The 21,861-nt window shown below is 41.0% G+C and overlaps 1 protein-coding gene across 1 annotated transcript; it reads left to right on the top strand.

Moving 5' to 3' along the window:
• The first annotated feature begins 5,526 nt into the window (after positions 1–5,526).
• Positions 5,527–7,700, top strand: LOC130590344 (uncharacterized). Its single transcript, XM_057392534.1, has 7 exons — positions 5,527–5,660; positions 5,800–6,134; positions 6,243–6,422; positions 6,519–6,629; positions 6,709–6,775; positions 6,868–6,966; positions 7,546–7,700. Exons 2-7 carry the CDS (start codon positions 6,115–6,117, stop codon positions 7,669–7,671), a joined length of 603 nt encoding a protein of 200 aa, XP_057248517.1. The 5' UTR covers positions 5,527–5,660; positions 5,800–6,114; the 3' UTR covers positions 7,672–7,700.
• The last annotated feature ends 14,161 nt before the right edge of the window (positions 7,701–21,861 follow it).

Genomic DNA, 21,861 nt, shown 5'->3' with positions numbered 1-21,861 from the left:
CAGAAAAATTTTACGCACCACATTGCGAGAAAATCCCTAATTCGACTGCACCACCATCTGCTCCACCACCACCTTGCACACCACATGAACCACCACTGCTACTCCACCACCACTACTGCCCACCATTGGCGCCCACCACCTTAATTCGAGTGGGTTTGCGCACCACTGCTGCCTACCACTGCTCCGCCACCACCTTACGCACCACCCACCACGTGCACCTGCGACCTCCACCATCACCACTACCTTTCCCTTCCCTTCTCTTCTCTTCTCTTCTCTTCTCTTCTCTTCTCTTCTCTTCTCTTCTCTTCTCTTCTCTTCTCTTCTCTTCTCTTCTCTTCTCTTTTCTTCTCCACCATTTGAGTGGTTTAGGGTGTGGAGCTCCTCCACCACTACGCAACGCCACCACCCACCAGCGGCAGCAAGATTAAGTATGAATTAACCATGTTTTTAAGTTACTTTTGTTTTTCTTAATTGGATTAAATGATTAGTGTGCAATGTGGGTTTTGTTAATTGTAGGAAGAAGAGGTTGAGGAAGGCAAATAAAGTTCCAACTATCTCTTCTCTCTTCATTGCTCGTCGTTGGTGTTAAGAGGTAACTAGTTTAATTTCATTGTCTCTTTTGTTTGATTTAATTTGTTATGAGACAAAGTTGTCATGTTCTTCAAATTGACTAAGTTATGATAATTTATTGATGTATATATGTATTTTTTTATAATGTATGTATATTTCTTGATACGATATTGTATGAAAACGCAATGTAATTTAGCTATGAAATCTACAAGTTGTTTGAATCATCATCATGTGCCTAGATACCCGTTCAAGACTTACTCATTAGGAGTAAGTCTTGAATAGTCCCCGATTTGGGACTGTTCTTGGACGTTTGATCTCACTTAGGTGGTGAATGTGTGTCTTCTGTTCAATTCTGAGGAAATCCTTGGCTTATCATTTCTCTACATTGTTCTTTGGGTACATATGTAGATAAGCACTTATCTACATTGTGTACTTGGAGAACTGTAGGGAAATGCTGCCGGATTTTCCTTAGAATTGAAAACTTGGCATATATTCACTAGTGAGATCAGATGTCCAAGAATGTGTTAGGTTGGAGTGATAAGGAACTTCGACTGCATGCATATTATTGAACATGTCACTATCTTATCTTGCTCTATACGTGTGTAGTTTAAATATGTGAGTGTATGTACTTAAATAATGATTGATGCATTATAATGAATGGTTGTGTTTAATTATTAGAAGTGGTCTTCTTGAATGAGATGGATCGTACTTGGATGTATGGTACTCGTGAATCGATTGATTTTGTGAAAGGGGTCTTGGAATTCTGTACAACGGCATTAGAATATCAAACATCCTCTGAAGCAGTCGATTTTTATTGTCCTTGTGTCGATTGTAGAAATGTGACAAGGTTAGTAGTATACATGTGGTTAGGGAGCATGTGTTTCGCCGTGGGTTTAGGCCTCAATACCACGTATGGGTTTGGCATGGTGAGCAGGTGAGGTATATAGGAAGCTCTAGAGTAATGAATGATGTATGTGAAGAAAAGAAGGATGATGAGTTAGGATATGAGAATTTGGATGATGAGTTTGGAGATGACGATAGGGATCGGGTAGACGAGATGATACACGAGGTTGAAGATCAGTCGTGTAGACGACCTCGTATTTTTGAGTCTGTCTGAGGCTGCTGAAAAGCCGTTGTATCCAGGTTGTACAAAGTACACCAAACTTTCCGCGGTGATAACACTGTTCAACATTAAGTCGAAAGCTGGTTAGACGGACTCTAGTTTCACATCGTTGTTAGAAGTTTTAGCTGATATGCTCCCTGATAGAAATGAACTGCCAAAGTCGTACTATTATGCGAAGAAGCTGATGTGTCCTTTCGGTTTAGAGTACGAGCGAATACATGCTTGTCCGAACGATTGTGTGCTTTATCGTAATGAGTATGAGCATTTACATGAGTGTCCACGTTGTGGATTGTCGAGGTATAAGCGTGAAGGAGCTGGAGGTAGTGAAGGACCACCAGCTAAGGTGTTGTGGTATCTACTCATAATACCTAGATTTAAGCGCATGTTCTCGATTAAAGGAGATGCGAAGAATTTGAGGTGGCATGCAAATTGTAGGAAGAAAGACGGTCTGCTCAAGCATCCAGCTGATTCGCCTGAGTGAAAAACTATTAACAGGGTGCATAAGGCATTTGGTAATGAGGATAGGAATCTGAGGCTTGGATTATGTACGGATGGCATGCACCCTTTTGGCAATCTGAGTTCGCAGCATAGTACATGGCGAGTAGTTTTAGTGGTTTATAACTTGCCTCCTTGGTTGTGCATGAAACGCTAGTACATGATATTGTCGCTTCTTATATCGGGGCCCAAACAACCTGGAAATGACATAGATGTATACCTCCAGCCGCTTGTTGAAGATTTACAGAAGATGTGGAACGGTGGAGTGTTAGTATTTGATGCGTATGCTAATGAGATGTTCACTCTGCGTGCCATGCTTTTTTGTACTATGAACGATTATCCAACTTATGGGAACTTATCTGGGTATAAGACTAAAGGAAAAAAAAACCTGCCCGATTATCCAACTTATGGGAACGAAGGGCCTATTTTTGCCTTTTTGCTCTCAAATCCTACTTATCGAGTCATTTAACCCCAAATTCTCTTTGAACATGCTTATTTGAGGTATAATGTAACTATTGTGTAGAGTTATAGTCATGTACTTATTATTGGTGGCATTTCGGGAACGAAAAGGGCATTTCAGGCCTATTTTTGCCCCCCTCCCCTGCACACCCCTCCCCCCACTGTCCCACCCTCTGCTGCACCACTCCCCACCATTGCTGCCCCCTCCCCTCCCCTACCTTGCTGCACCCCTCCCCTCCCCTCCCCCACTAGCCTGCTGCGCCTTCCCCTACCCCACTGCCTTGCTGCCCCCTCCCCTCCCCACTGGCCCCTCCCCTGCATACCCCTTCCCACACTGCCTCACTCCCTGCTGCACCCTTCCCCTCCCCTGCTGGCTTGCTGCCCTCCCTTCCCCCACTGGTCTGCTGCACCCTTCCCCTCCCCACTGCACCCCTCCACTGCCCCCTCCCCTACTCCACACCCCTCCCCCTACTGCCCCACCCCCTGTTGCACCCCTCCCTTCCCCTCCACTGCTGAACTGCCTGCACCCCCCCGCCTTGTTGCCCCCCTCCCCTCCCCACTGCACCCCTGCACTCCCCCCTCCCTGCTGCACTCCCCTCCCCCCACAGCACCCCTCCCCTCCCCCCACTACACACCCCACTGCCCCACCCCACAGCACCCTTCACACACCTCCTTGCACCATCCATGCCCCTGCACACACCTCCCTGCTCCTGCACACACCTGCCCCTACACACCTCTCCTCCCCTCCCTGCCCCTGCACACAACCTGCTCACACCTCTCCTCCCTTTCCTTCCCCTCCCTGCCCCTACACACACCTCCCATCCCCTTCCCTTCCCTCCCCTCCCTGCCCTGCACACACCTCCCCTCCGCTCCCATGCCTGCCCCTGCACACAACCCCCTCCCCCATTGCCCTGTTGCACACCTTCCCCTCCCCATTGCCCTGCTGCACAGCCCCCTCCCCTCAATGTAAATTTAATTTTTTTTATTAATGCGTATATTTGTACAATTTCATGGACATGGCGGAGGTGCATACGGATACGAGTGCGGAACACACTACCGAGGATGAGTCTTTCGATATGAGAAAGGAACGGGGTAAATTGGTTCGAGCTCGCCGTGAAGAAAAAGATGCAGAAAGCTCTAGGAAGTCATTGGCGACGAAAAAGAGAAAAGGAAGGGGACCTGCAAAGTCACTAGGGAAACACACCCTAATGACTTTGGAGTACGATCCTTTGAGGCAACCTTGTGGAAAATGTCCTCAAAAGTATGCCATGAAAGTTGGGATTTGCATGCATAAGCTCTCCATTCTCCACTCATGAAAAGAGGTGCCCGAGACTTTGAACAAGTGTATTTGGGAAGATACTATGGTAAGCTTCGCGTACAATAACGTTTGGATTCTTAATTATTTAGTTAAATATATGTGTAATATTTACTAATTTGTGAACTGCGTTTTTTGTAGAATCAATTCAATATCGAAGGATTTGCATGCATAAGCTCTCCATTCTCCACTCATGGAAAGAGGTGCCCGAGACTTTGAATAAGTGTATTTGGGAAGATACTATGGTAAGCTTTGCGTACAATAACGTTTGGATTCTTAATTATTTAGTTAAATATATGTGTAATATTTACTAATTTGTGAACTGCGTTTTTTGTAGAATCAATTTAATATCGAAGATGATGAAGCCAAGCATAATGTGTTTCTATCCGCGGTTGCCCAGAGATTCAGAGATTTCAAGGCTAAGTTAGTAGTGTCTGGGTGGATTACTAAGCGAAGAAAAGTAGTGGGTACAAAGAAGAAGAACATCTACGACGGAGAAACACAAACCGGTTCCGAGGCTTCACCGGACACATCATCTGCACCCTCCAAGTTACCATATCAGATATGGAGGAATATCAAACCTGAAGAGTGGGAAGCATTTATTGCCAAAAAACAACCCCGGAAGCTATTATGATAATATTTTACTAAGACTTAATACACTTAGATCCAGTACTATTGTATAACACCATACCTAACCTTTGTTTATAATTGTGTGTTTCAGGCAACTCGTGAGAAAACTAGCTCGAGTGCAAAAGGTAGGAAGTATTATCATCATCTGGGTGCTCATTCGTACGGTCAGGCGAGAGATAAGTGGATGTTCAGCAATTACCCCACGATAGGGTCGACAATGGCAACGTGGACTAGCTCAACGACGACAGTTGCACAGCCTCGACAACCAGATAGAGTCCTCGGTTGGTGGTGTTCAATGCATGGGGTTGATGCAAAGGGACAAAGAGTCTTGCCTGATCCCATAACACAACAGATAGCTAACGCCATTGTAAGTACAGATTATATGGTTATATAAGGTATATATAATATAACTTGTGCGCTCACGAGCATTTTTCTCTTATCTTCATGTAGATTGGCTTGAAGGAAAAAGAGGCAAGTGGTGAGTTCACTCCTAATGGACACATTGATGCATTGCACGAGACTTTAGGACGGGACCACTATGGATGCGTGAGGGGCGTAGGAGGTGTCCGCCTCGGGTTGAGAAAGGTATATGGTGATCAATACACTACAACGACAAAATCGAGTGCAAGTAGTGTGAATTCGGCAGCTTCAGTAGATGTGGAGGCTATGAAAGCTGCAATTCGGGAGGAGCTCAGAGAGGAGATGACACATAATTTCAACGCCATTTTGGCGCAAATGGGTTTACCGACTTTTGGTGCATTCAAGAAGGGCAGTGTTATTACACCTACGCAGCCAGATCCAGTTGTAGTACCGGAGTTGAAGGCAATCACTTAATCCCTTTGTTTTGTTAAACAACTATTGTTCTTCAATACATGAAATTCTTATTATATATATGTTGTTTCATTGACTAACTATAAATAGAGTTTTTTTAAAAGGAAGAGACACGATGTGAGCTATTAGCTCGAGGAGATGGTTATGCTAGTTTCATTCTCGTTGCTTATGGCCATGCAAAACCCCCTTGGCAGTTATGTTCTATGGCCGCGTGCATTGGTGCGGTTTTCAGATGAGGTACAATATATATATATATATATATATATATATAATATATATATATATTATATATATATATATATATATATATATATATTGTTTTCTTTCATAGTTCCTATGATTGTCAGTAATATCTTTACGTTTAACTAATTACTAGGTTTTGGGGAAGGCCGACAGGAAGGGAAAGAAGGCATGTTCACCTGAGGAAGGCCGACGTGATGAAGGGGAACGAAATGTGGAGAAAGAAAAGGTTTCTATGGCAAAGTATCCACTCATTACGGAGATAAAGGTGGTGCAAGGCCTTAGTTCTCCATGCTTTTGGTTACATGAGTGCGCTAGCGATGTAGCCGATGATGCAATCATTGAGATTCATTTGTCGCACAAACAATTCCACTACTTTGAGGATTCATTGACCTTCATTCCTAAGCTTAATATTAAATAATTCTTATGTGGGGTAGAGTTGAATGTTTCCATGATACAAACATTCATGAGGTAATACTTTAGTATATAAATTAAATATCCATAAACATATGCCTTAAGTAGTTTGCAATTCAACTTCCATAATAAGTAAGTTTTCTTTTAATCAATATGATTTCTCAGGTTATTATACAATGAATTGATTACATCTAGTGAGCCAATGTTTGGTTGGTTATGTCCAAACATAGTACGAGATGATGGTTGCTTACGAAACAAAACCGAATTGAAAGAGTATCCCGGTATGAGTTTGAAAGCATCTTCTCGTCTTGGATATAAGATCATTCTTCTTCCTTATATTGAAACGTATGCTTCTTAAACTCAGTTTACTTTTATTAGTCGATAATTAAATTGCCTATTAGTTGTTCTACGATTAATAATAACTATATTTTATTGTTGTAGGGCTCATTGGACACTGATTGCAATATGTTTGTCACGTAACGAAGTCAACCACTTTGATTCTTTGCGTAAACAACCACCACGGTCCTTACTAATCAAATCATTGTTAAATAGGTAGTCTAATCGAAACTCAATATATGCGCACTTATTAATATTAATGTACATCTAATCTTATAATAATGTATTGATATAGTTTGATGAAGGATGTTAGTGCAAAAGGACTTCGAGCATCAAAATCTCCTGTTTGGAAATCAGTCGAGGTAACATGACTAATTGTTTTGTCCTTATATAGAAACACATAATACACATCTAACATGAATGTCATTGGATGCATCCTTTGGTGAACATTTAGTGTCCGCAACAACAAGATGGACTTGCATGTGGGTATCACGTCATGAGGTACATGTTCGATATTGTCAACCATTGCACTAAAGTTGATGATCTTCGAAAGGTATGTAACTTATTAGTATATGTTAGTTTCGGCCTATTTTTGCCTTTTACGCTTCCAAATCGTATTTATTGATTCATTTAACCCCAAATTCATTTTGAACATGATAATATGAGGCATAATGTAACTATTGTGTAGATTTTTAGGTTTGCAATTCTTGTTTGTTGCATTTCGGGAACGAAAAGGTCAATTTAGGCCTATTTTTGCCGTTTCGCTCTCAAATCGTACTTATCGAGTCATTTAACCCCAAATTTTCTTTGAACATGATTATATGAGGTATAATGTAACTATCTTTTAGATTCTTAGGCTTGCATTTGTTGTTAGTTGTATATCGAGAACATAAATGTGATTCTAGGCCTATTTATGCCTTTTTGCATCCAATTCCTATTTCTCGAGTCATTTAACTCCATTTTCTTTTTGAATATGATAAAATGAGATATAATATAACTAGTGTGTAGAGTTTTAGGCTTGCATTTATTTTTGATTGAATTTCGGGAAGGTATATGTCATGTTTAGAACTACTAACTACAGTAAACGATTAAATTCTTATATTATGTGTTTATTCCTTGGTTGTTTTGCAAGGTTTATAAGAATAACACACCAAGTTTGAGGGCCTTCACCAAAGAAGAAATAGATGAAGTTCAAGATAAGTTGGCGTCCTACATTACCGATGATTGTTTATGGTACATTTTAGCCCGAATCTACTAGTTTGTATCAATTCTATGTACACTTTTTACATTATTAAATATATATTTGAAGTTAATTATTACGTTCAAGACCTTCTCATATATTATTGCATTTTCATCGGGTTTTTTTTGTGTCGAAGGGGGGTTTGGGGTGGGGGGGGGTGGGGGGGGCTGCTGGGTGGAGGGGTTGGCAGAGGGTGGGTTGGGATGGGGGTACAGGGCTGCTAGCAGGGGTGTGGCTGTGCTGTGGCACGGGGGTGTGTAGGGAGGTGTGCAGGGGTGGGCCTGGGTGTGGGCAGGGGGTGGGCTGGGGGTGGGAAGGGCTGGGTCTGGGTGTGGACAGGCTGGCAAGGTGGTGTGCAGGGGTGGGCAGGCTGGCAGGGGGTGTGCAGGGTTGTGCAGGGGTGGGCAGGGTTTGGGGGTGGGCAGGGTATGGGGGTGGCAAGGGTTGGGTGTATGCAGGGGCGGGCAGGGGGTGGGCTGGGGTGGGTAGGGGCTGCTGGCTAGGGAGTGCAGGGTGTGAGGGGGAGTGCAGGGTATGGGGGGAATGCATCAGATTTATTTGTTTTTTAAAAAAAAATAAAACACGAAGGGCTGCGATTTTAATCCTAAAACGCAACCCTTCTTACCTTAAAGGGCTGCGTTTCAGAATAAAAATCGCAGCCCTTCACAGTAAGAAGTGTTGCGGTTTATAACACGCAACCCTTCTATTCTAAAAGGGCTGCAGCCTCTTAAATAAAAGGGTTGTGTTTTTTACGAAAAACGCAGCCCTTCACCTTGAGAAGGGTTGCGTTTTTTAAAACGCAGTCCTTCTGGTTTAAAAGGGCTGCGTTTTTGAAGTAAAAACGCAGCCGTTCACTTGTAGAAGGGCTGCGTTTTTAGTTCAAAAACGCATCACTTTTAAATATGAAGGGCTGTGTTTGTGGTTAAACCGCAACCCTTCCTTTATAATTAAGGGCTGCTATTGAAAGGACTGCTGTCAAAATACGTAGCCCAAAGGGCCTTTTTAACTGCAACCCTTTCTTATTTTTCCACTAGTGGAGACAAAGTATTGTTGTCACTTGCTTCTCAAAGACTTCATATGAATCACAAGAATGAAGGCTATGGATGAAGGTCCCTCTGAAATTATTGGAAAGATAGGCTATGAAACATGCAAGGTGTTGCTAGGAGATGGCATATGTGCAACATTTCTTTCATGTGACTTAGTACCATGCTTCGAGGACTCAAACATGTGGTCAAGTTTTTTTCTAGAGGGGGAGTATGATGCGTAGCTAAGGTGAAGAGTCCTAAATCTGTTAGGACATCTATGTAGTATCCTAGTTCTGTTAGGAGACTATGTAGTTTAATTATTTTTAATTGCTTTACTTTATGTATTTAAGTGATAAAGGAATCATATTATACTTAGGACTCTAATTCCTTGTCATTTAGTGTAATTAGGAGTTTTATTTTGTTAGTTATATTAGGATAGGCATGTGGTATAGATAAGTTTTAGTTTGTTATTTATTTTTATCCTTTAAGATAAAGATAGATAAGTTAGTTGTTTATGTTTATCCTTTAAGCTTTACTAGTTTTAATAGGTTTAGGATTCTTGTTTTATAAATCAAGAATTTTGGCCATATCAATAGAGTAGCGAATATTTTTGAGTTAATTTTTGTAACTTAAAGATTTAGGAGAGAGTCCAAAAACCCTAGTTGAACTTTGAGACGAAATATGCCTAAGTTCTTCATATCCTGGTTACTAGTTACTACTTTTGTTAGTATTTCATTAAAGAATCTATGAAGAAACCATAAAGAACCATTCTTTAAATCAAGATTCATTAAAGATTATTCAATAAAGATCCAATCTTTCATAGAGAAAAGCCACTAAACTACATCAAAGAGCCCAAATTAAGTGATTATTGCTTAAAGAAACACATCAAGAATGAACCATTCTTTAAATGAAGATTCATTAAAGATTAAATAAATATCCAATCTTTCATAGAGAAAAGCCACTAAACTACATAAAAGAGCCCAAATTAAGTGTTTCTTGCTTAAAGAAACACAACAAGTGGTGACTTGATGTGTTTCTTTAAGTAAGAATCACTTAATTTTGGCTCTTTGATGTAATTTAGTAGCTTTTCGCAATGAAAGATTGGATCTTTACTGAATCTTTAATGAATCTTGATTTAAAGAATGCTTCTTTATGGTTTCTTGATTGATTCTTTAATGAAATAGTAACAAAAGTAGTAACTAGTAACCAGGATATGAAGAACTTAGGCGTATTTCATCTCAAAGTTCAATTAGGGTTTTTGGATTCTCTCCTAAATCTTTAACTCACAAGAATTAACTCTAAAATATTCTCTACTCGATAGATATGGCCGAAATTCTTGATTTATAGTACAAGAATCATAAACCTATTAAAACTAGTAAAGTTTAAAGGATAAACATAAATAGCTAACTAACTTATCTATCTTTATCTTAAAGGATAAAGATAAATAACAAACTAAAACTTATCTATACCACAAGTCATTTCTTGGCCATTTTGTAGTAGTTTATTTTGATGATATATTGCTGTATAGTGTTAATGAGATTAAGCATGTAAAACACTTAGAACAAGTGCTTAGAGCCTTGAGATCCGAATGTTTGTATGGAAACTTAGAAAAGTGTCATTTCTTCTCTAGTCAAGTTGTTTTTCTTGGCTTTATTGTATCTAGTGAAAGATCAAAGCTGATGAAAAGAAGTTCAAGCAATCAAGGAGTGGCCGACTCCTACATTTATGCAACAAGTTCGAAGCTTCCATGGGTTAGCCTCCTTCTATAGAAGGTTTGTTCGAAATTTCAGTGCCATTATGACACCTATAACTGAGATTACAAAACTGAAAAAAGTTTGAATGGAACCATGAAGCTCATAAGGCATTCGAAGAGGTTTCTTGATTGAATGCTTCTTTATGATTTCTTGATTGATTCTGTAATGAAATAGTAACAAAAGTAGTAACTAGTAACCAGGATATGAAGAACTTAGGCGTATTTCATCTCAAAGTTCAAATAGGGTTTTTGGATTCTCTCATAAATCTTTAACTCACAAGAATTAACTCTAAAATATTCTCTACTCGATAGATATGGCCGAAATTCTTGATTTATAGTACAAGAATCATAAACCTATCAAAACTAGTAAAGTTTAAAGGATAAACATAAATAACTAACTAACTTATCTATCTTTATCTTAAAGGATAAAGATAAATAACAAACTAAAACTTAACTATACCACAAGCCATTTCTTGGCCATTTTGTAGTAGTTCATTTTGATGATATATTGCTGTATAGTGTTAATGAGATTGAGCATGTAAAACACTTAGAACAAGTGCTTAGAGCCTTGAGATCCGAATGTTTGTATGGAAACTTAGAAAAGTGTCATTTCTTCTCTAGTCAAGTTGTTTTTCTTGGCTTTATTGTATCTAGTGAAAGATCAAAGCTGATGAAAAGAAGTTCAAGCAATCAAGGAGTGGCCGACTCCTACATTTATGCAACAAGTTCGAAGCTTCCATGGGTTAGCCTCCTTCTATAGAAGGTTTTTTCGAAATTTCAGTGCCATTATGACACCTATAACTGAGATTACAAAACTGAAAAAAGTTTGAATGGAACCATTAAGCTTATAAGGCATTCGAAGAGGTAAAAGCTCAACTAACTAGTGCTCCTATTCTAGCTTTGCCTAACTTCAATGAGGTTTTTAAAGTTGAATGTGATGCTTCTGGCGTGGGAAGTGGAGCTGTATTATCACAAAATGGTAGGCCTCTGGCTTAATTTAGTGACAAATTGAATGAAGCAAAACGAAAGTACTCCACGTATGATAAGAGATTCTATGCCTTGGTTAGAGCCCTAGATCATTAGAGGCACTATCTCATTGCAAAAATAATTCATCCTACATTCCGATCATGAAGCTCTTAAGTACCTTCAAAGCCAACAAAAGCTACAACCTAGGCATGCTAAATGGGTTGAACATCTCCAAACTTTCCATTTTACCATTAAGCATAAGGCTGGAAAGATGAACAAGGGTGCAGATGCATTGTCAAGGAGATACCTATTGCTTACAACTTTGAGTCCAAAGGTGATGGGGCTCGAATTATTTAAAGATTGTTATAAGGAAGACAAGGATTTTTTTGTCTTGTTTGAGAAGTGTCATAACCATGCTCAAGGAGATTACTACCTACTCAAAGGAAATCGATTATGTATTCCTAGGGACAGTGTTCGAGAGTCTTTGATCAAGGAGCTCCATGAAGGTGGCCTTGCTGGTCACTTTGGTATTGAGAAAACAACCATGCTAGTATGTGAGTACTTCTTTTGGCCTAGATTGGCAAGAGATGTCGAGTTCCTCATCAAAAGGTGCTTAATCTGTCAAAAGGCTAAGGGACATTTGCTTCCTCAAGGATTGTTCATGCCTTTGCCTATTCCACAAGCACCATGGGAGAACATAAGCTTGGATTTCATTACTGGATTACCTGGAACCCAACGCCAAAAAGATTCTATTATGGTGGTGGTTGTAGGTTTTCTAAGATGGCACACTTTGTGGCTTGTCGTACTACTAATGATGCCGTGTTTATTTCTAACTTGTATTTCAAGGACATTGTTCGTTTGCATGGAGTTCATAAATCAATGGTGAGTCATCGTGATTCCAAGTTTTTAAGTCACTTTTGGCTTACACTATGGAAGAAGATGTGGACTAAGCTCAAATGAAGTACCTCTAGCCATCCCCAAACAAACGGCCAAACTGAAGTCACTAATAGAACCTTAGGAACCCTAATTCGAGCCTTAGCCATAAAAAGCCCTAAACATTTGGGGGAAATTTTACCTCATGTTGAGTTCGCCTACAATCGAGTTCCTAGCAAGACTACTAGTTTTAGTCCATTCTTTGTGGTCTATGGTCAAAACCCTTGCACCCCTTTAGACTTAGCCCCTTTTCCCACTCCGACAAAATATAGCCATGAAGCTGAAACACGAGCGAAAGAGATCCAAAAGTTACATGAGTATGTGAGAGACAAGATAGCCAAAGCAAACGAGAGGGTGAAAGAAAGATTGGACAAGAAAATATGGTTTTAAGAGGAACTCGAAGCTTAGCCCTAGATCAGATGGCCCATTCAAGATGGTTGAGAAGGTAAATAACAATGCATACAAAATCGAGCTACCAGGAGACCATGGTGTGTCTGCTACCTTCAATGTTGCTGACTTAAGTCTATTTGATGATGAATATGAAGAATTACCTAGCTTGAGGTCAAGCGCTTCCAACGAAGGGGAGGATGATGGAGGTCCATCCATTGCTCGTCCACTCATGCATATGATAACTACTACCTTAAGAGATGTTCTTAATTCCTTCATTTCATGTGACACTTTTATTAGTGAGTCATTGGTTAGCTTAGTATTAATCATCTATGATTGATCAGCTAAATTAACTACTATCTTTATTGCTTTGTTAAAGTCATTAGGAGAATCATGTAAGCTTTAATTAGTTGATGTTTGTTCGACTAGTTAAAGTAGTTAGAGTTGTTGTTTGTTTTCCCTAAAGTCTGAAATGACTATGTAGTAAACTAAGTATTGAGTAGTACTTCTAGTCCGTAGACTTAGCCTAATTATACTACCATGAGAAGAGAACGTGAAGCAAGAAGCGCCTAAATTCAAGAAAATCAGCGATGTTTGTTAGCATGAACCTAGACAATTTGTGCTATGAACTTGGACGTTTGAAGTTAGTTATGGAAGTCCTACAAAGGTGGTGTGCTCATTAGCCTCTTCACTGCTCAATTGTTGCCTTCATTCCTACACAAGTGTCGTGCACTTTCAATGAAGCACAACTTAGGCACCATTCCAATAAGAAGCCACAACAAACTCTTATTTTCATGGGATGTTGAGTAGATCATGGAGAAGTTAATGGGAAGAGTGGCAACAACAATATTCACGTACTAAGCTCCATATTGCACGTCCAAAGTGGTGTTTGAATCACTTAAGACATGATCTCAATGTATTTATTTAGTGGATTAGTGGTAGTTGCTTAGTTGTTCTTTTCATTCAATTAAGACATAACTTGTATAAATAGTCGAGAAAATGCAATGAAATGGATATACGAGCTTATGAACAAAAAGTGAGTTATTACTTTGCTTTGATTAATATTTTCATTAATCTAAGTGCCTTTGCTAACTTAACTATTCTAGCTTGAGTTAAGTAGTGATCTTAGGATCCTTATTTCCACTAAGTGGTGTATCTATATCTAAGTCGAATTAAGTTAAGCTAATATTTATCAATATTTTTTACTTCTTATATTTTCGTCCTATGATTGAGCTTGTCCATGGATATACTTCAAAGCTTCATGATCAGAATGAAGTATGAAAGGCTTTAGTCTCAAATAGTGTGGCCAATGATCCAAGGCATGTACAATAACATAGAATTCTCGATCATAGTTAGAGTAATTGTGCTTAGCACCACTCAATTTCTCACTAAAATATGAAATTGGATGCTTCTCTTGTAAGAGAACAACACCAATCCCAACAACACTTGCATCACACTCCACCTCAAACAACTTGTGGAAATATGGACGTGCTAAAACAGGAGCATAACATAGCTTACCTTTGACATCTTGGAAAGCTTGCTGTGCTGAGGAAGTCCAACTAAACTACCCTTTCTTCAATAGCTTTGTGATAGGTACCATGATAAAAGAGAAGTTTCGAATAAACCTTCTATAAAATCATGCTAGTCCATGAAAGCTTATACACTTATAGACATTCTTAAGTGCTAGCCAAGAAGAAATAGCCTTTACCTTCTCAGGATCAACATGAACTCCTTCTTGTGACACAGTACAATATACCACAAAAACGCCACTCTAGGTACTAGAAACTCACACTTCTCCATCTTACCATAGTGTTGTTTCTCTCTAAGCTTCATGATTAAGCTATGCAAGTGTAACAAGTGTTCCTCCACATTTTGGCTATTGATAAGTATATTATATAAGTAAACAACCACAAACTTGTTAAGGAAAGGACGAAGTACCTCATTCATCAACCTCATAAAGGAACTTGGCGCATTGCATAAGCCAAATAGCATCACCATCCACTCATACAATCCTTGCTTGGTCTTGAATGCTATCTTCCGCTCATCACCGTCGACGTCTCTAATCCTTATTCGGTGGTAGCCACTCCGAAGATCAATCTTAGAAAAGACTTATTCACCATGTAACTCATCTAACGTATCCTCCAATCTAGGCATAGGAAACCTATACTTGACTGTAATGTTGTTCACTGCTCTACTATCTATGCACATCCTCCATGTACCATCTTTCTTAGGAACTAGTAAAGCTGGCACAACACATGGACTCAAGCTCTCCCTTACATAGCCCTTCTCAATTAGGTCATCAATTTGGCGTTGCAATTCCCTATATGCCACTTGATCACATCTATAAGCAGGATTGTTAGGCAAAGGGGCGCCAGGTACAAGATCAATAACAATATCTATGCCTTAGGGTGGTAGTCCTTGTGGTAATTCCTCTAGAAAGACATCTTCAAACTCCTTCATTAAGGCTTAGAGCTCCTCATTGCTATAAGTCATGACACTTGTGGCACCATGTCTTACAATCATAAGCACAACCTTCTTCCTCCACTTCTTATTCAAACTCCTTTGAAGTTAGAAAGTAACTTGGTGTCTTAGGTGGTTGCTTTGGCAACACTGAATGAGGATCTAAGGGATGCAATCACACCCTCTTAGTTGGGCAACCAACATAGAGCACACATTAGATTCCCACTCATAGATGACCTTTCTATCAAATTATCATGGTCTTCCAAGCAGAAGATGGCACACACTCATCACTATAATAAAATTTGGCTATAGAGGCACATCATTTGACCGACTTTCCTCTAAAACCCCCTTTTAGCATCAAATAAACACGGTTGCCTCTAAATTATATTGTATTTAGTGTCAAGTATATTTTAGTGCCTCTAAAGATACATTTCAGCATCAGATGAATGTTGGTTGCCTCTAAAACCATTTTTTTAGCATTACATGAATATTAGTTGTCTCTAAATCCGTATTTGCAGCTTCACATAAAGTTAGTTGTCTCTAATGCCATTTTTTTAGCATCAACTGTAGTTGGTTGTCTCTAATGCCATGTATTTAGTGTCACATGAATTTAGTTGTCTCTAAAGCCCCATTATTTAGCATTAACTGGTAGTTAGTTGTCTCTAAAGCCATGTATTTAGCGTCAAATAAATTTAGTTGTCTCCATAGCCATTTTTTTCAGCATCACATAGATTATTGTTGTATCTAAAGATATTTGTTAGTGTCACTTGAATTGTGGTTGCAGCATAACTAACTTTTTTTTTTTAACATCATGTAGAAAGTAATTGCATCTAAAGATAATTTTAATTATCAATTAAATTAAGCTTGATTATAAGACACCAGTTTAATGTGAAAAACTTTAAGGTTACACTTATATCTGTCTTTATTAATATCATTAAGATGCTTAATTGTTTGTATGTGTGTGTGTGTGTATACATATCGTTAGTAATAATGTTTAGATAACTGGTTATTTTAATTTCTTTGCATTATCTCTACTTTATTTTTGCTATCGCCAATTCAAAATTCCTAATTATTCCTATTTAAGCTTGTTGCTACTAACATCAATAAAGATGTTAATCTTCCCACGAACCGCTCTTAAAGATTTCGGTGTTATGGTTAGAATTCGTGTTTCTCGTTGAAACCCTAGTTTTGATTTTGTTGTTTTTTCAGTTTATGACTTCTTAGGTGAGATGTTCTATAATTCATTATATTCAAATTATTTTATTTCACTAATAGAATAAATCAATTTTGCTGTAATATATTAGGATTGAAATATTCTAATAATTCTTACTAATTCTCAAGCATTATTTTGCATGGTTGGGTAAATAAATGTGTGGAATAGGGCAATTAAATTTTTTGAAATTTTGTTAGTGTATCTAAATTTTTTGGGATAGGGGCAATCAATTTTACTTATTTATTTATTTTATTTTGGGATAGGAGAATATTCAAAAATTTCCTACCAAATACTCCATCCGTTTCCTAAAGATCTTCCTTTTTTCCGTTTAAGTGTTTTATAAAAGATCTTCCCTCTTTTACTTTATTCCTTATTTGGAAAAAAAATCCATTTTTACCCTCTCATGTCCCTATCATATATGGTCCACCATTACATTAATAATTCAATTTTACTCTCTTTCTCTCTCCTACTTCAACCACTTTTTATTTGTTTATTTATCTTAACCCATTTCTCTCTCCTACTTTACCCACCCCATACCCCACCCAAATGGATCCTCCTTGGTATCTGTAGGAATAGTAACAAGGAAGATCTTTAGGAAACGGAGGTAGTATCCCTTAGAAAAAAAAAGTATAAAAGTTTCAAGAGACTTAATCATCTTTTTTTGAGATATACAAGGGACTCAATAATCTACGCCCAAATATCTTCATGCAGCCTTATTACCCGACATTTCAAAACAAGAAAAACAAAACCCTTCGCTTTCCACCACCACCAATCCTCCTCTCTCCTCCTCACTTGTCACCACCGACCTTCCTCTTTTTCTCAAGCCAACAATTTCTGAAAATGTCGACGATGACACCACTTGACGGGTCGCAGCTGTTATTGCCTGACACTTTGTTGCTGCTGCTGGCCCACCTCGCTATTGCAACCGCCTACCCAACATTTCTGCTTCACGGTTAAAGTTCTAATAACTCAAATCATCAGGGAATTTTCAGAGGTTGCCATTATCAAAAATCAAAACCAATTTTGGGGGTTTTTTTTGTTTTTGAGGTTTAAGGGCGTGAATTAGAACAAAATTAGGTATTTTTCCTTTTTCCTTTTTAATTGCTTTTATCATCATTCATTTTCTATAATTGAATTTAGAGCTTCGTTTTCGTGCTTAATTGCTTGATTGTTGTGCTGTTTATATTTCGTCTTTACTCTTGTTTCTTATGCAAATCGAATTGTCGTTGTTGTTTGGCTTATATTTACTGTTGTCTGCTGCTTTTATTTGATTCGAGTTTATTGTAATTTGCTATCACTACACTATATACTGCCTTTAATAGCATTGATTTGTTACATGTAGATTTGTTCTGAATATTGTTGTTGAAGTAATATAATAGAGGTATTGTTTGGGCTCTTTTCTAAGGATTGTCCAGCTAAAAGGAAATCAAAGCCCAATAGGTTCCTGAGCCCTTCAGGGGCCCATCCATGGTGGCTTCCTCCAGCTGTCAGTGCCTTCCAGCTAGCCTACAGCTGGGAGCTCCTAAGCACTATAAATACTCAAACCCCTCATCAATGAGAAGCTATTGAATTCTTACCTAACAAACCAGAGCATCTCTCTCTAGACTTTATCTCTCTAGCTTGATCACTGACTTGAGCGTCGGAGAGGCGATCCCGGAACCACCTCCGGAGCAGTCTAACCTTACCTTTTGCAGGATTCCGGCGTACGGACTATTGACACAAGACATTCATATCTGACCCGGTATTTCCTTAGCAAGGCAGTTAACATCCTTAATTTCTAGACGGAAACAGTACGGACTATTGACACAGGACATTCAGATCTGACCCGGTATTTCCTTAGCAAGGCAGTTAGCATCCTTAATTTCGAGACAGAAACAGTTTGGCGCCGTCTGTGGGGATAGTACGAAAAGTTACTATGCCACCACTTATTGAGACTTACCTCAGCAGCTACTCAGCTTCGGTCATCAACCTTTGAACGCCAATCAACAATGGCACCAACCAAAGGCACCTGTGGCAAGCCAGTCTTCGACCAAATTCCTCGGCCTGAGAGAGGCCACTCATCCCCACATAATAGGGAGGCTGAGCAGGTCCCCTCACCGGGTCGGCGGTCACCCACCGTTCAAATTTTAGACCCCCGGTCAGCCTCTCAGCAGATACAGAATGTCGACCCCCAACCGCTCTTCACGACCGACATTGCTCTTATTACTGCCCAGCTCCAAGAAACCTTTCAAAAAGGTATGATGGACATGATGGCTATGCTTCAGCAGAGGCAGCACAAGCTCATCCCGCTCAATCAACCTGAGCCCAGAGAGCGCACTGTAGCTCGCTCCCAAAGGGACCAGAGGGACGTCCACTCTCGTTCTAATCGGGATCAGCAACCTAGCCGGTCGCGGTCCGATGCGAGGGAACCGAGCCATCGGGACAAAGACAAGTCGGCTCGTCAGGGGTCGGCTCGTCAGCATGCAGAGACCCACGTATCCAAATCCCCAAGAGGGGGCGGGGGTCGGAAGCCCGAGGACGCAAGACAATTCCTTAACAAAAAGCGCCTCAGCCAAGGATATGATGCCCGGGATTTCCTCAACAAAAAGGCACATCACCGAGAAGGGCATGGTGATTCGGCCCATTCTCAGCCGCCTAAACTAGCCTGTGGAGGGCTCAAATTCCTGATCCTTTTCCGTCAGGTTATCCGAGGGACCCTAACTCCGGGAAAAATCAAAACTCCGCTGATCGAACCATTCGCGGGCCTAACCGACCCTGATGATCATATGGCCAGCTACAAGGCTCAGATGAGCGTTCAGACTAGTTGTGAGGCCACCTGGTGTCGCTTCTTTCCCACCACCTTCAAAGGTCTTGCCCTCAACTGGTTCCAAGAGCTCCCAGCCGGGGTCATCACGGACTTTGCCATACTTGAACACCTCTTCATTCACCAGTTCATAGCTGGAAAGAGGCAAAGGAAGACCAGCCTCCACCTCATGGGGGTGAAGAAGGACAAGAATGAGCCCCTGGCGGACTACATTAAGAGGTTCAATGAGGAGTCCCTTAAAATCACCGACTTACAAGACGCGGTTGCTTTTGCCGCCCTCATGTCCGGTCTCCAACTGGGTCGGCTCAGGTGGTCTTTGGCTGAGAATGAAGTAAAAACCTTCTCGGAGGCCATGTCTAGGGCCCAGAGATTCATCCAAGCAACGGATATCTGTCGTCATTCAGACAAAGGGGGCAAGAAAAGGAAAGACGAGGGGAACCACAGGGATCAGCCTAAATATCGGAGAACGGGAGGCCGAGGGGATCGGCTTACCGACAATGACAATGATCCTCGGTTCAACAAGAATCGAAAAGAAATCTACTTCGACATCAGGAACAAAAATTGGCTTCCTAAGCCAGCACCCATTCGGACATCATCCTCTCGAAGGGACAAGAGCTTATGGTGCGATTACCACAAAGAATGTTGGCACACCACCAAAGACTGCAGGGAGCTCAAAAAATCCTTGGACGTTTTAGCCGACCAGAAGAGGCTCAACCACTACTTAAAGCACTCGAGCGAGGAAAAGGGGAAGCAAAAGGTGGGTCAGTCGAACAGCGGAGACACTGAAGGGTTCATCGGTGTCATTGCAGGAGGATTCGCGTCGGGAGGCCTGACCGGCCGAGCACGCAAAGCCCACCTCCAAAACCTCAAGCATCAGGTGCTCGATGTCCAGCTACCCCGACCCAGCTGCCCGATCATGACCTTTGGGGAACCCAGTCGGACGTTGCATACTCCACATGACGACCCTCTGGTCATCGAACTCAAAGTGGCAAATACTCGGGTAAAGAGAGTTTTGGTAGATCGCGGGTCATCCGCCGACATCATCACCCTTGATTGCCTCAAGAAGCTGAGGTACACCGAGCGGGATGTTACCCCCCCTGAATCAGCCGCTCATAGGCTTCGGGGGAAACTCTGTCCACCCGGTCGGGTCAATAAAGCTACCCACTCGGATGGGTGAAAAAGGTAAGGGGAGAAGCCTGCCAATCGACTTCTTGGTGGTAGACATCCCTTTGTCGTATAACATAATAATGGGGAGACCCACGTTGAACAAGGCTAAGGCTGCCGTATCCACCTATCAGCTCCTCATGCAGTTCGAAACCGATGACGGAAAGGTGGGAAAGATTCAAGGCGACCAGCAAATAGCAAGAGAGTGCTATGTGAATAGCCTCAAGAATAACGACGTCCAAAAGGACTCGAATAACGACGTCCAAAGGGACTCGAAAAAGCGAAAGTATGAAGAGGGTATATATAACTGACAACCCCAAACAATACGAACGCCCTCAGCCAGCCGAGGATGACGAAGAGGTCACGATCGGGCAGGACCCCAGTCGGACCGTAAGGGTAGGCAAAGCCATGAACCCTCAAACAAGGTAAGATATCATCCATGTGCTCGCAGAGTACCAGGACGTTTTCGCCTACGAGGCCACAGAAATGCCCGGCCTCGACCCAAAAATCATGTGCCATGAGCTCAACATCAAAGAGGGGTTCAGGCTAATTAAGCAAAAACTCAGGCATCAAGGACCTGAAAGAAACGCTGCTGCGGCCGCGGAGGTCAAGAAGCTGCTGGAAGCTAGCTTCATTCAAGATTGTCAGTACTCATAGTGGTTGGCCAACGTGATGTTGGTTAAAAAGCCGAGTGGGGCATAGCGGATGTGTGTGGATTTCACAGACTTAAACAAAGCCTGCCCAAAAGACAATCACCCTTTGCCAAAAATCGACAGGCTGGTTGATTCGATAGCAGGGCACGCCCTTCTCAGCTTCATGGACGCGAATGCTGGCTATCACCAAATTCCCATGGCCGAGAAGGACAGGGTTCACATGGCATTCATCACTCCTCAGGGGGTCTATTGCTATAAAATGATGTCGTTCAGTCTCATAAACACGGGAGCTACATATCAATGAACTGTCAACAAAATTTTACAAGACCAATTGGGTCGGAACATCGAAGTATATGTTGATGATATGATAGTCAAAAGCAAGGCCCAGTCGGATCATCCAGCAGATCTGAGAGAAACGCTGACTACCCTGAGAAAGTATCGAATGATGCTTAATCCAAAAGAATGCGTCTTCGGAGTCAAAGGCGGAAAGTGTCTCGGATTCCTAGTAAATGAAAGAGGAATCGAGGCCAACCCGGACAAGATTAAAGCAATCCTAGAGATGAAGTCCCCTCGGAATGTGAGAGAGGTACAACGCCTAACCGGCTGCCTAGCTGCACTCGGACATTTTCTCTCTAGGTCAGCCGATAAAAGCTTGTCATTCTTCAAAGCCTTGAAGCGAAAAGAATTCACTTGGGATGACGAAGCCGAACAAGCCTTCACCTCCCTCAAAAATCACTTGGCAACCTTGCCTAAACTCATCTCCCCCTTGCCGGGGGAGCCCTTATTCATATACTTGGCTGTCTCGTACTACGCTCTTAGCAAAGTCCTTGTAGCCGAGCGAGAAGGAAAGC

The sequence above is a fragment of the Beta vulgaris genome, chromosome 2 (genome assembly GCF_026745355.1).
Source record: "Beta vulgaris subsp. vulgaris cultivar EL10 chromosome 2, EL10.2, whole genome shotgun sequence".
NCBI lineage: Eukaryota > Viridiplantae > Streptophyta > Magnoliopsida > Caryophyllales > Amaranthaceae > Beta > Beta vulgaris.
Note: the sequence above shows the minus strand (reverse complement) of the source record. Positions and strands in the feature narration are given on the sequence as shown.